Raw genomic sequence first — 12360 nt, forward strand, 5'->3', positions numbered from 1 at the left:
TCTGAATGTGAAGATCTGTGTTTTCACTGTGAATTTAAAGAGAGAATTAGTTAAATTTTGCAGGTTTTAACACCACAGTCCAAATGTCAGAGTTGAAAACTGTAACTCACCACTAGATGGAGCCACGAGTCTGATTACTGTCAGGATCTGGAAGGCTTGAACATTTCAGAAACATAAAAAGACAATTACATCCTTTCTCTTGTGTCCACTGTGTGTGCACATTTAACTAAACACACAAACTCAAAACTGTTTTCTCACATTTATTATCATCAAGTCATTGTACAATGGAAGGCAATATTTAAATTATAAAAGTTCAGTTGAGGCGTCGGACGCTGGATGGATTCACACAGCCGAAGGGACAAATTAAAACCAGAAGTTACGTGTCTCGATGTGATGTTTCTAAAGGAATGAAAACATCACATATGGATCAGAGTGTAAAATCTGGGTTTTGTTTGTTTTTTCTTTTTCTTTTTTACCGCAGTGTAAATCCAGCCAACGTGCAGAAAACATATTTCATCTACTCAAATAAAAACATTAAAGGAGGGCACTCTCTTCAGAGGGGGGAGACGAGTGTATTGCATCGACTGGGTGCGGTTTTAATGGCGTTTAGCAGAGTAATTATTAACTCCTATGTGCATGTGGAACAAGCACATGGCTCTATACATGTATATATATCTACGACCAGAGTGTTCACACTTGTTGAGAAATTGCAGATCAGGCCCAGGCCTTTGAGAGTACCCACTCAACAAAGAAAATCAACAGTTAAGGCCAGCTCTTAACGGGAAAATGTTCAAATAAAACATACAGTGATCAGATATATAAATGCTGCACGTCAATAATGATGAATAGAAAAAACAAACAAAAAAAACTCTTCTTCTCAGCTCGCAGTTTAAAATCTGTCTCAGTCCAAGAGAGCGTTTTAGAGGAAGTTCAGGTTCTCCAGGAATATTCAGTTCCTCTCAATCTACGAAATCAGTCCGTACAAAATGGCCCCTTCGTGTTTTTAATGGAATCGTCTTCCTGTTTGGACTCACCTGGCTGCACATTTTCACTCTGTGCATAGATTCTGACGTATAGAAACGTTTCCTATCGAACAAGCATCTTGTACACCTGGAGGGAAACTTTCCTCCAGCATGACCAAACATCCTCCAGTGGGAATTATCTGATTTGGTCGCACGGTATCAACTTTTTGGCTTCTGAAAATCTCCGAGGATGAAAGGTCCAAACGTGTTGTGCTGTGATGATGCAAGGCCGTGGTTTACTGAAGCCGAGCCGGGTGGGAGGAGGAGTGGAGGAGGGTGCAGAGGAATGTGCGTGTCAGTTCGACCCAGAAGGAAACTTATGATGAACAGAGGTGGGAGGCGGGATCACGACTTGAACCACGCTTAGAAGTTGAGCTTTGTGACCGGCCGCTCTCTGCTCGAGTCCGTGCTCTGGTTGTTGATCCGCTTGCGGTTCCGTTTCATCTTGGACAAGTCCTTGTCGAAGACTTCGCCCGATCGCAGCGCCGACACCAAGTCGTCGAACTCGCCTCCATCGTCCTCCCCGTTTGCTTTTGCTTTCCGGGCCTTTCGCTCTTTCTCCCTCTGCTCTTTTAGCTGGTGACACAGAAATACAAATATTAAATTTCTCTGAAATCACTCATTTTCTTGCTGAGTTAGTAGATAAACACCATGTTAGCTTATCATAGCATGAAGACTGGAAATAGATAGTTTGGCTCTGTCCAAAAGTTACAAAATATGCCTACTTCCTAATGTTTTGTCAATATGTTTCAGAAACATGGATGCAAATTTTAAAACACTTTTTGTGACCAACAGTTGACCACATTATCCACAAGAAAAGCATTCAGAGCGCAGTACTCCGCCAAGGCTGCTCAATGGTGTCATTTCCAACGGATGAAATCTTTGATAAAAAATTACCTTGCGCTGAGCACAGGTGTGTGTTATGTATGTGTATGTTTTGTACGGATGCCAAATCACTAACCTAAATATGTAGCATGCGGCGGGAATTGATGGGACTCAGAACACCCCCACAATTTAATCAACTGTTCCTGGCATCAGTTACAACAGATAAGTCCTGATAAGTCCACAGCAGTGGATTTGTAGTAGGATCGCAATCATGTGATCGTCAGCAGCGTTCACTTGTCATAGTTACAGTGACGCTGTGCCGCTATCTCGCAATGATGCAGAAATTTTTAACAAACCCGTGGATCCAGACTATAAGCCGCATCACTGCTAAAATCTAATCACTTGGTCCTTGTGTCATTTTTGACCTTCTCTGAAAATTTCATCCAAATCCGTTAATCCGTGTTTGAGTAATGTTGCTGACAGACAAACCAACGCCTATTGTCATATTACTCCGCCACATTCTTTGGCAGAATAATAAATAACTGATTAATTGTTAAAGCAAATAAAGTACAGTGGCCATTTTTCTCCATTTTACCCACAGATAGTTGATGTTTGCTGTAAAATCAGGTCGTCTTTATTGACCAGTCAGCCTCGGGAACGCCGTCCCGGTAAACTGGGACTTTTTTTTTTTTTTTTAACAACTAGAAGACACCAACCAGTAATCCATTAACCACCACAGAAGTCTCTGTCATGGTGGCCCGTTGCAAGCTTAACTCTCGGCCACACAAAAACACTAAAAACCACCTCACCCACCCACAACAATCACAATTCAAACACGACACCACTGAAATAGCAACCACAGAACAGCTCATTTAAGAGTTTGGATGTGAACATTGACATTTCTGTGGATTATTGTGGTTGCAAACAAACACGGTACTGCATAAAGTCTGAGCGCCTGCCGCCTTCGGTTGCCACTGTTTTAAAAACAGAATGAGCTGCAGATTTCTATCCTTGAGTAATAAGAGGTACTACAGCTAATGTACAGTACATTTTCTAACATGCATGTCCCTTATCTTCTGCCTTTTGTGTATTTTTAATTGGTTAAATTATTAAAGGCATTTAATCAATTTATCATTAACACATCTATTCAAAAAGATAGTTATGGACATAAATCCTCCACAACTTGTTGTTTTGCCACTTCTAATTCTGTCGGAAGATGCAAGTATAAATTATTTTATCAGTGGGCTGTAGAAGTGTAGACAGATATCTTTACCTTTGAACAGATCCTGGCTTAGCTGCTGCTTCATGTCTCCAGTCATATGCTAAGCTAAGCTAAACAGCTGCTGGCTTACTTCACAGAACTGAGTCATTTTCATCCAACTTTTAGACAGAAATCAAATATATGTATTTCCTAAAATATCAAAAAGCATCTTTCAAGTGAACAACAGGCACAGCGATGGGATCTTCTGGTTTAAAGATGCTAAATAAGTGTTTTATAGCAGCTGTGGTTCTTTATCGAGCATCACACGGAGAGACAGATGGCTCAGTTACCTGAGCTTCCATTTTGGCCCTGCGCTCCTCCTCCTCCTTGCGTTTTCGCATGTTCTCGTTCTCCTGCTGAGCCTCTGCGAACGACTGCAGGAACTGGTCAAAGATGCCAAAGAACTCATCTGGCTGCATCTTGCTGGCGTCCTCACCAAAGTACTTTACTGCCTTCTGGAACTGTGGGACCAAAGAGAGGCGGCACACGGGATTAGATTTACAGCAGGACACAGCAGAACCATGTTTAACTCTGTCTTTGACTGTTTTACAGGAGACTCATTAGGTCTCAGCTCTTTGAAATCAGAGCTGGGTACCAGTATTCGGGCTTTGAAGCCCCGCGTTAACCCATATCTGACCGGCTACTGATTGCAGCTGAGGTCGGAGACTGGAGCCAGAGCCCAAATTAAGGCAATGTGTTTGTTGGGTGTTTTTCACAGTAAGTTAAAAACGAGGACATCCAGATGTGAGATCATGCTGAGAACATGTACCCTCAAAAATGTGCACGTTAACAGCAGCTGTCCGTGACACGCAGGACCTATCAGGTAAAGCAAAGATGCATTTAATCATTTTATTTTTAACAATATGCAGCACATTCAAATGTTTTTTTTTCACTCTCATAAAGAATTCTGAATTATAATTTCTGTGATGTCCGATATGAAGGCCTGAAATGTCCCTTTTTTTTTTATCTTCTCCTTTATTATATGCACATATACACAAACCAAATGCAGCGAGTTGTTTAAAGGGTCAGCAGGTTTTCTTGTTCCCAATCATGAGCACAGAGGACCGCTGTAAACACTCTCAAATATTTAACTGTGGGACACCGTAAATGATTCACAGAAACTAATGGTTGCCATGTGACCAGCTGGGTCAATGTAGCGTACACACTGAGGGGTGAAAAACAAGCTGGAGATAAAAACTCTTCCTGCCTCAAAGGAAGACGCCATAAATCACATGTCAGGGTGTCAGACTCTCCTTTGAAATGTGAATTTCTTCAGGTTTCTCGTAGTAATGCTCTAATGGAGTCCATTCCTCATAAAACCCAAACTTGTTTCTTCTTTTGTTTTATTGCTGTGATTGTGTTGCACAGTTAGGATGGTAAAAGCATCAATAAAATGACACGTTAAAGCAGCTGGCAGGTGTTATCAAATCCCCAAGACACACATTGTCTATACTGATGTGTGAAATAATATCTGAGCCTCTTCCTGGTTTCACTCTTGACCTGAGCAATAAAGTGTCGGTGGCACTGAAGCAGGAAGCTGAAAGGCTTCACTCCTGCTGTTAGCTTTCCAAGAAAGGCGACCGATGAGGTCAAGTCTGCCTGTAGAAACAGCTGTGCAGGGAGGAAACGGGATGCGAGCGTTCACTGCCTACGGCGGTGCTCTCCAGTCTGCTCAAAAATCACTTTCTGCAGAAACCGTCCAGCCACGTTGACTTACCAGTTCTTTGGCTTCGATGAGAGAGTCTTCGACGTCGGAGAAGCTGAAGCTGGCCACCGTGATGAACTGGCTCACCACCGACACAAACTTGTCGCCCAGCTCCTGCGGTCGTTTCTTCTGGTATTCCAGTTCCTACAAGTGGAAATCAAAGAGAGAAAATCAAACATTAAGGAAAACTACATTTAATCTGTGTTTAGCGTTTGAACGTGACAATAATACTCACACTCTCTACACTTTTTAAGCCGCTTCGCAGGTTGCCGATATCCTTTTCCAGCTCTGTCATACTGCAGTGAAAGAAAGAAAGAAAGGTGATTACTTTTAATTTAACAAGAGATTGAGATTTTTTCTCCCGTTAGGATAGGCAGTGAAATGTAAAGTGGCTGTTCTACGCCGTGCAATAACAACACATGATAAAAATAAGAAAAAAATAGAAACAAGAAAAGCCAAAGCTGCTCAGTCACTGTATGACTTCAATCAAATCTTTAAACAATTTGTCGTCCGCAGCGGTGGATTTGCAGTAGGATCGCAATCAGTTGATCGTCAGCAGGCAGCTGATGTTGCGCTGATGTAGTGTTGTCATAGTTACAGTGACGCCGTGCCGCGATCTCACAATGACACAGAAATCTTTAACAAGTGCATGACACTGTGGGGTCTTTAAGCAGCTCCTTCAGCAGCAGATTTAGACATCCACCCTGCAAGAAGGAGCGCTATGCAGGTCATTCATTCCATCTGCTGTAAGACTGTACAACATCAGCGTCACTGGCTGATGTTAACATAAACTGGACTCTTATCATATCATCCCAAACCATAAAATTTGCACAGAAATTCTTGCACTGCTGCATCATTGCACTTTTTAAATTTATTTTTTGAGCCACTTTATATTGTGTTGTTTACAGTGTCAATACTGTATTTATTCATTTTCATTTCTCGTGCTTGTACATATTGTTAATATTATTACTATTATTATTTTATTATTATTACTATGTTTATTTGCTAAATATACTTGCTGTAACAATGTGAATTTCCCCTGGTGTGGGGAGCAATAAAAGATTATCTTAACAAATCTGTGGATCCAGACTATAAGCCGCATCACTGCCAAAATCTAATCAGTTGGTCTTTGTGTCATTTCTGACCTTCCCTGAAAATTTCATCTAAATTCGTAAGTCTGTTTTTGAGTAACGTTGGTAACAGACGAACAGACGGACAAACCAACGCCAATCGCCACATAACTCCATCTTCCTTGGCAGAGTAATGACGTCAGGAGTAAAGAGACTGTCAGACAAAAATGCCATGTACATCATGAAAGAGTCGCAGCCGTTTGTGTAGAGGAATATGTTCTTGCTGTTAGAGAGGAGGTGCTATTATTTGGATTTAGATCTGAGCTCACAGTCCAAAAACTACAACAAGTAGCTGAAAGTTCAGTGGCAGGTTCCCCAAGGTGGTTATTCTCAGCCTTCTTGGTTAGGACACTTCAGAGAAAAGCTTCCTACTCGCAAACCCTTGACCTTTCCTCGGGCTGCATATTATTTATGGGCAGTTCCACCAAAAAGTGAGGCTCCCTTCTTAGTTAAAGCAAACAATCAGAACACCATGAAGAAGTCAAACTATCCAACATGATATAAAGAATAAAAGACTAGACAGAGGAAAGTATTATTTATACTATTTTCAATCTTGCAACCTCTAATTTTATCCTATGACCCATTGAGGGGTTCAGGCCCCCAGATTGGGAACCAACTACTCCGAGGCGTCACATACTTGACTTTGGCTGCCTCTGAGATGCTCTGCAGATCCTCCAGGAACATCAGGACTTTGGGATATTTCTTTTCCAGTATGGTGATCAGGTAGTGCAGCAGAGTGATGTTTCTGCAGACAGAGTTGTACGGAAACGCTGAGCGAATGTGTCAAACGTGAAAATGTATTGCTTCTATCATAGAGTTTCAGCTATGAATAACCATATGGAGTTTCACTAGTAGAATACTCCCAGTTCCAGATGTGGATTTTATATATTCCATTCCCGTCTTTCTGTTACTGCCTGCGAAGTTTTGATGTTACAACTGAAAAATGTTCTTACTTGTCGATACTGGATTTGGTATCACCAATCTTGTTGAGTGAAGACACCTTGAAGCCGTAAGCATTTCCCCTCTGACCCTTGTTCATGTAGTTTCCAAAGGCCAGAACCACCTCCAACAGCTGCCTCAGGTTTCTGCTCTGTAAAATCTCCTTAGACGCCTTGGTGAGAGCTGAAACATGAAGAAAAGGGACGTTTCCAGTGGATTTAAATTACTTTTCTGGTTCATTTTTAGACTTGGAAGGCAATAGCTTTGGAAAATATCAAAAGGGATGATGGTAGAAATACTGCGGCATATTCTTCTGGATGGGTTTCTTGTTGTAAATATAATATTAATTTAAATAATACATATACACAATCGTTCAAAAGTTTGGGATCACCCAGACAATTTCAAGTTTTCCAAGAAAAATTCCACTTTTATTCATGTGCTAACATAACGCACAAGGCTTTTCTAATCATCAATTAGCCTTTCAACACCATTAGCTAACACAATGTAGCATTAGAACACAGGAGTGATGGTTGCTGGAAATGTTCCTCTGTACCCCTATGGAGATATTCCATTAAAAATCAGCTGTTTCCAGCTAGAATAGTCATTTACCACATTAACAATATCTAGACTGTATTTATGATTCATTTAACGTTATCTTCATTGAAAAAATGCTTTTCTTTCAAAAATCAGGACATTTCTAAGTGACCACAAACTCTTAAATGGTAGTGTATGTGCTTTCCAGACCCTATAAATTTATGATAAAGATGTCATTGTTGTATGTTAACTGAGACATTTCTCACCTTCAACTTTGGGTTTGATCTCAGCTATCCTCTCTGCAAACTTCTTCTTGAAGTACAGAGACTGCAGCCTCTGCTGGTAGTGGTTTATTCTGGACAGAGGGTGGAAAATGTGTTTCAGAGAAGAGCAAAAATAGATAAAAATAATAAATTATAAACAGGGAAATCCACAATTTATACAAAAGCCACAAACGTGGACATTGTTCTTGAGTGAACAAAAGCTTGTCATTGTAGTAAACGGCACATAAAAATGTTTTAGTTGTAGTAATGATGCTTATTTTTGGCGGCGTTTATCATATCAGCCTATAAAGCACTAACTCTGCAGCTAATGAATACCACAGCAACATCTGTCCTCCAGTCCACTCTCTGTGTCAAAACACTCAAAAACTACAGTAAGTTATTAAAACCAAAGCTCCTACATACATTTCTATTGTTACTACATGGCAGGAATAGCATTTACTAAAGGTTCTGATCTTTGCTTAGCTGGTTTTAATGTATTTGTGCAGTTGGAGGCCCAGTTCGAACATGTTTCTTTTTTTCTTTATATCTTAAAGGACCTTGTTTACCAAACTGCACTACAAATACTGTTATTACATTACTGCCTCTGTTTATTCACCAACACAAATTAGAAATAGTGATTCACACAGACAACTATTGTTCCCTGCTAAGTAGAAACCCATGTGTCACTGCATTTATCTGCTCCGACTGAGAAAACAAAGGCTATTGTTTGTGAGCAGGTCTGAGCTGCACTGAGCTTTAGCTGTCAGGTCTGACGTTAGCAGCTGTTTAATATGGAATTAAAAACGTAGCACACGAGTAAAGAGTGGAGTACCTGCTCATCTCATAGAGGAAGCGGTCGGGTTTGGCCATTCGGTCGAGCTCATGTTTGTGCTCCTCCAGGAGATCCACGTCGCTCTTCTCTGGGACAAACTTCAGCAGCTGATGAGGCAGGAAAGACTCTTTACTTAACTTATTTAACACTCATTCATCTTTTCTCCTCAAGACAGTAGGGGGATTAACCTGCTGTCTCAGTCTGTTAAAACAAATATTCACATACAGGTAACATAAATGTCTTCACTGTCTCCCTTCAGTGCTTTTAACACGCTGTATGTCACAGAGCATGTATTTTTGCAGGAAAAAAATGAAGTTAGAACTAACAGAGAGAACGAAAAAAGCTTGTTGACTTAAAGAAAGGACATTTAATTCTACAAGTACAGTTGCTGCATTCATCAGTGTTTGCGTGCCAGAGAACAAACTGCAGGAAGTGAACTGTACCTGCTCCAGCATGTCTTTGGGAAGGTCCTCCTGTTCGTCCATGGTTAGAATGGCTCTCTTGATCTCCTCATTTGACAGCTTCAATCTGCAGTACAAACACACGAGTCCATTAGAAACACAACAAATCGCACCCTGCTCTGTGTCGATTTTTTTCTGCTGTAATGTACTGAACTTACCGTGAGAGGAGGATGTTACAGTTTTGAGCTCGACGGCCGTCAATGACTGACAGCTCCTTGACTTTTTTAGAGCTCAGTGTCTCGTCTTCTACCTCTTTCTGTGAGCAGAGTGATTAGGAGTTAGAACGCTTCAAGCTGTTTTAACATATATTTTGCTTCAGTCACAGAGGGAAACATAACAATAAAAACTGACGGACGCAAAGCTGAAGGTAGAGCTGAAAACATAGTATGAGGACTTCAAAAGCAATCTCACAAAAAGGTCGTCACATTGATCTACACACTAACATGACACGAGGAAAGACAACAAAAATCTCAAAGGTTGTGTAGTAAATATGGACACAAATTAAAGGTGAAGTCTGCAATTCTGTTGAGAAAGACTGTTGATATTTTGCTGTTAGCATATATAAACTCACTGGCCACTTTATTAGGTACACCTGTTCAATTGCTTAACACAACCATCCAATCAGCCAATCACATGGCTGCAACTCAGTGCATTTATTCATGTAGACGTGGTCAAGACAACTTGCTGAAGTTCAGAGCGAGCATCAGAATGGGGAAGAAAGGGGATTTAAGTGTCTTTGAACTGACTGCCAACAACTATCTGCAGCTTTAACCAAATGATGAACAGAAGCACAAACCAAACAATATGTCTGATATAAACACAGTGGCTCTCATTGGTTGCAAAACTGATGCTTATAGTTGTGCTTCCTCTGGTTTGATGAAAGGTTCGACTGTGTCACACAGCCGGTTGAAGAAAGCCCTACTCACATACAAATTACCTCTCCACATGGAACCACTAAGCTCCATTATGTCGACCCTATCCCACTGTCACGGCTGCATGTCTTCATCCCTGACCTGTGAGGTGACAGTGAAACCCGTCACTGGTCAGAGTTGGGGACATGTTTAATATTGTCGCTCTCACCTCACATTTCTGGCTGTCAGGTGGAAAATGCAAATCTGTAGTCTGACTCACTGGATGTATGATGCGGGTCTAAACCACAGATAATTTCAATCTGCTTTGTCCTGTGTTTTAGCATTTTCTCAACAACCTCCAAGCAGCAACCCATCACACTGGAAATTTCAAGCTTTGCTGAAGATTGGGATTGTGCAGTAAGGTGGCCCTGTTAGTTTTTTCCAGTGGATTATTCGTTTTATTCACTTTCTTTGTCTCCATGCAACCAGGAGTTTTACCACAACAATTCCACCTGTCGCTGCTTCCTTCGCATCCTTCAATACCTGTGATTGGTTTGAAGAAACATGAACAAGTGAGAGCGTTTTTTTTTCCTGGCAGAATGATAGTGAGGTGCAACAAACCATTGTGTTCTGCAGAATGGGCTGGTAAAGCAAGAGTGGGCAATTCTGTAACCTAAAGTTGGCATTTAATAGTGCTGTGCCCTCGACAAGAAGCCAAAGTGACCTTAAATTAATTTAAGGTTAATCTGACAGTTAAAAGAATGTCAGATTAAATTTCTGGTTTGTGTTGTAAACATGACAGGCGCCTGGACAAACAGTCCACAGTATTACCAGTAGTTAGTATGTATACAGAGAAATAAACAACCAGCTTTCTATGTGAGCCATGTAAATGTCATATCCTGAATACGATCAAAACCAGGATAGTCTCATAACCGGGATACTGGTTTTAATGTAAATAATAGTGTTGTAAAGATCAATCCAAGACCATTTATGAACATCAGACTATTTCTTTTTTTAGAGAATGAGCAGCTAGCACTGTAAATATGACTAAATAAAACTGTTGGATTAGAATTGCAGACTCTATCTTTAAAGTACACTATCACAACAAATACAACATTTAAAGGAAGTCTAAATAAATCCATGATTAGACTGTATTACTATAACTGTACTGTAGGTGCACTCACCTGTTTGCTGTTATTGATCATTAAGAAGTCCTAAAATGCAGGCAAGAAGCAGGGAAGATGTAAGCACTCATTAGAATAAGTAAAGCAGTTACGTGATTGCAGCCCATAAGAACAGACAAATGAATCAAAGCTCATTTGGCACTTAAATGACAACGGATCAGTAATGAAGTGAGCAGCAGTGAGATGTAAGTGGGTGTCCAGCTGATCAATATGTGCTAATCGTTCACATGCTGTGCTCTGTAGAGCCTCTCCAGACTTTGTCATCTTGTTTGATAATATCAGGCTAATGCTGCTTTTCTAAATGTATGATTATTTGTTTGTGGATGTAATATACTACCGTTCAAACATTTGGGGTCACTTAGAAATGTCCTTATTGTTGAAAGAAAAGTGTTTTTTTCAATGAAGATAACATTAAATGAATCAGAAATACAGTCTAGACATTGTTAATGTGGTAAATGACTATTCTAGCTGGAAACAGCTGATTTTTAATGGAATATCTCCATAGAGGTACAGAGGAACATTTCCAGCAACCATCACTCCTGTGTTCTAATGCTACATTGTGTTAGCTAATGGTGTTGAAAGGCTCATTGATGATTAGAAAACCCTTGTGCAGTTATGTTAGTACATGAATAAAAGTGTGAGTTTTCATGGAAAACTTGAAATTGTCTGGGTGACCCCAAACTTTTGAACGGTAGTGTAAAAAGAAAAAAAACAACTACTAATATAATCTCATAATGTGTGTATTCAACATGCTTAATATTTCAAATTCAGCTAGAAAAAAAAGAGTCTGTTGACAACTTGAACTCTGGAAAGTCATGCTCATCCGCTTTTGTGCAACTAATAGAGACTACTGATCATGGACATCTAGTAACTACATCAATTACAAACCGAAGCCACAAGAAAGAAATAGCTGAATGTGAGCAGCTTACTCATGCATTTTCAATCACATGACAGAATGATCAAAACCACAAAATTAGCATTCCATTCAAATGTAAGAAGGCGTTTGAAATGATTAAAGCATAAAAGTTCGGCATCTAATAAATCTACCTGGCAATATAAGTTATTTGACCTCCTCTCCCTTCCCAAACTGAGAAATCAAAAGTTGTAAAATAGAACAAAATTTGGAAAACTTGAACACAAGCCAAGTCTAAATCTAAAAAAGCAAGCATTTCCTCTCAGCGCTATCTGATGATAACATTTGGCGAGATTGAAATTAACTGCATTGTCCTCAGTACCTGCTGCCTCTGATAGGCTGAGAAGGTCTTTTCAATATCCTCCAGGTCCAGGATTTTGAAAACCTTGGCGTCGTCCACGTCCATCCACACAGTACCCTCCAGCTTATTCTGAGCAGAG

General features: G+C 40.3%; 1 protein-coding gene across 6 annotated transcripts in view; it reads right to left on the reverse strand.

Annotated features, from left to right (window-relative positions):
- Positions 1–247: 247 nt before the first annotated feature.
- The window catches only part of LOC111566661 (disheveled-associated activator of morphogenesis 1), a 60622-nt gene continuing 48509 nt past the window's right edge, over positions 248–12360 (reverse strand). For 4 of the 6 annotated variants that reach the window (XM_055015799.1, XM_023267375.3, XM_035946859.2 and 1 more), the window contains 12 exons: positions 12243–12350; positions 11008–11037; positions 9131–9228; positions 8955–9039; positions 8512–8618; positions 7683–7771; positions 6897–7065; positions 6581–6688; positions 5049–5109; positions 4826–4957; positions 3399–3569; positions 248–1598 (listed from right to left, as the gene is read on the reverse strand). In XM_055015799.1, coding sequence (XP_054871774.1) covers positions 1386–1598; positions 3399–3569; positions 4826–4957; positions 5049–5109; positions 6581–6688; positions 6897–7065; positions 7683–7771; positions 8512–8618; positions 8955–9039; positions 9131–9228; positions 11008–11037; positions 12243–12350 — 1371 coding nt within the window. In that variant the 3' untranslated portion in view covers positions 248–1385. The remainder of the gene's footprint in view (positions 1599–3398; positions 3570–4825; positions 4958–5048; positions 5110–6580; positions 6689–6896; positions 7066–7682; positions 7772–8511; positions 8619–8954; positions 9040–9130; positions 9229–11007; positions 11038–12242; positions 12351–12360) is intronic. The other 2 variants (XM_055015800.1, XM_023267378.3) reach the window with 1 other exon arrangement.

This window comes from Amphiprion ocellaris, chromosome 12 (assembly GCF_022539595.1).
Source record: "Amphiprion ocellaris isolate individual 3 ecotype Okinawa chromosome 12, ASM2253959v1, whole genome shotgun sequence".
In the NCBI taxonomy this organism is placed as follows: Eukaryota; Metazoa; Chordata; class Actinopteri; family Pomacentridae; genus Amphiprion; species Amphiprion ocellaris.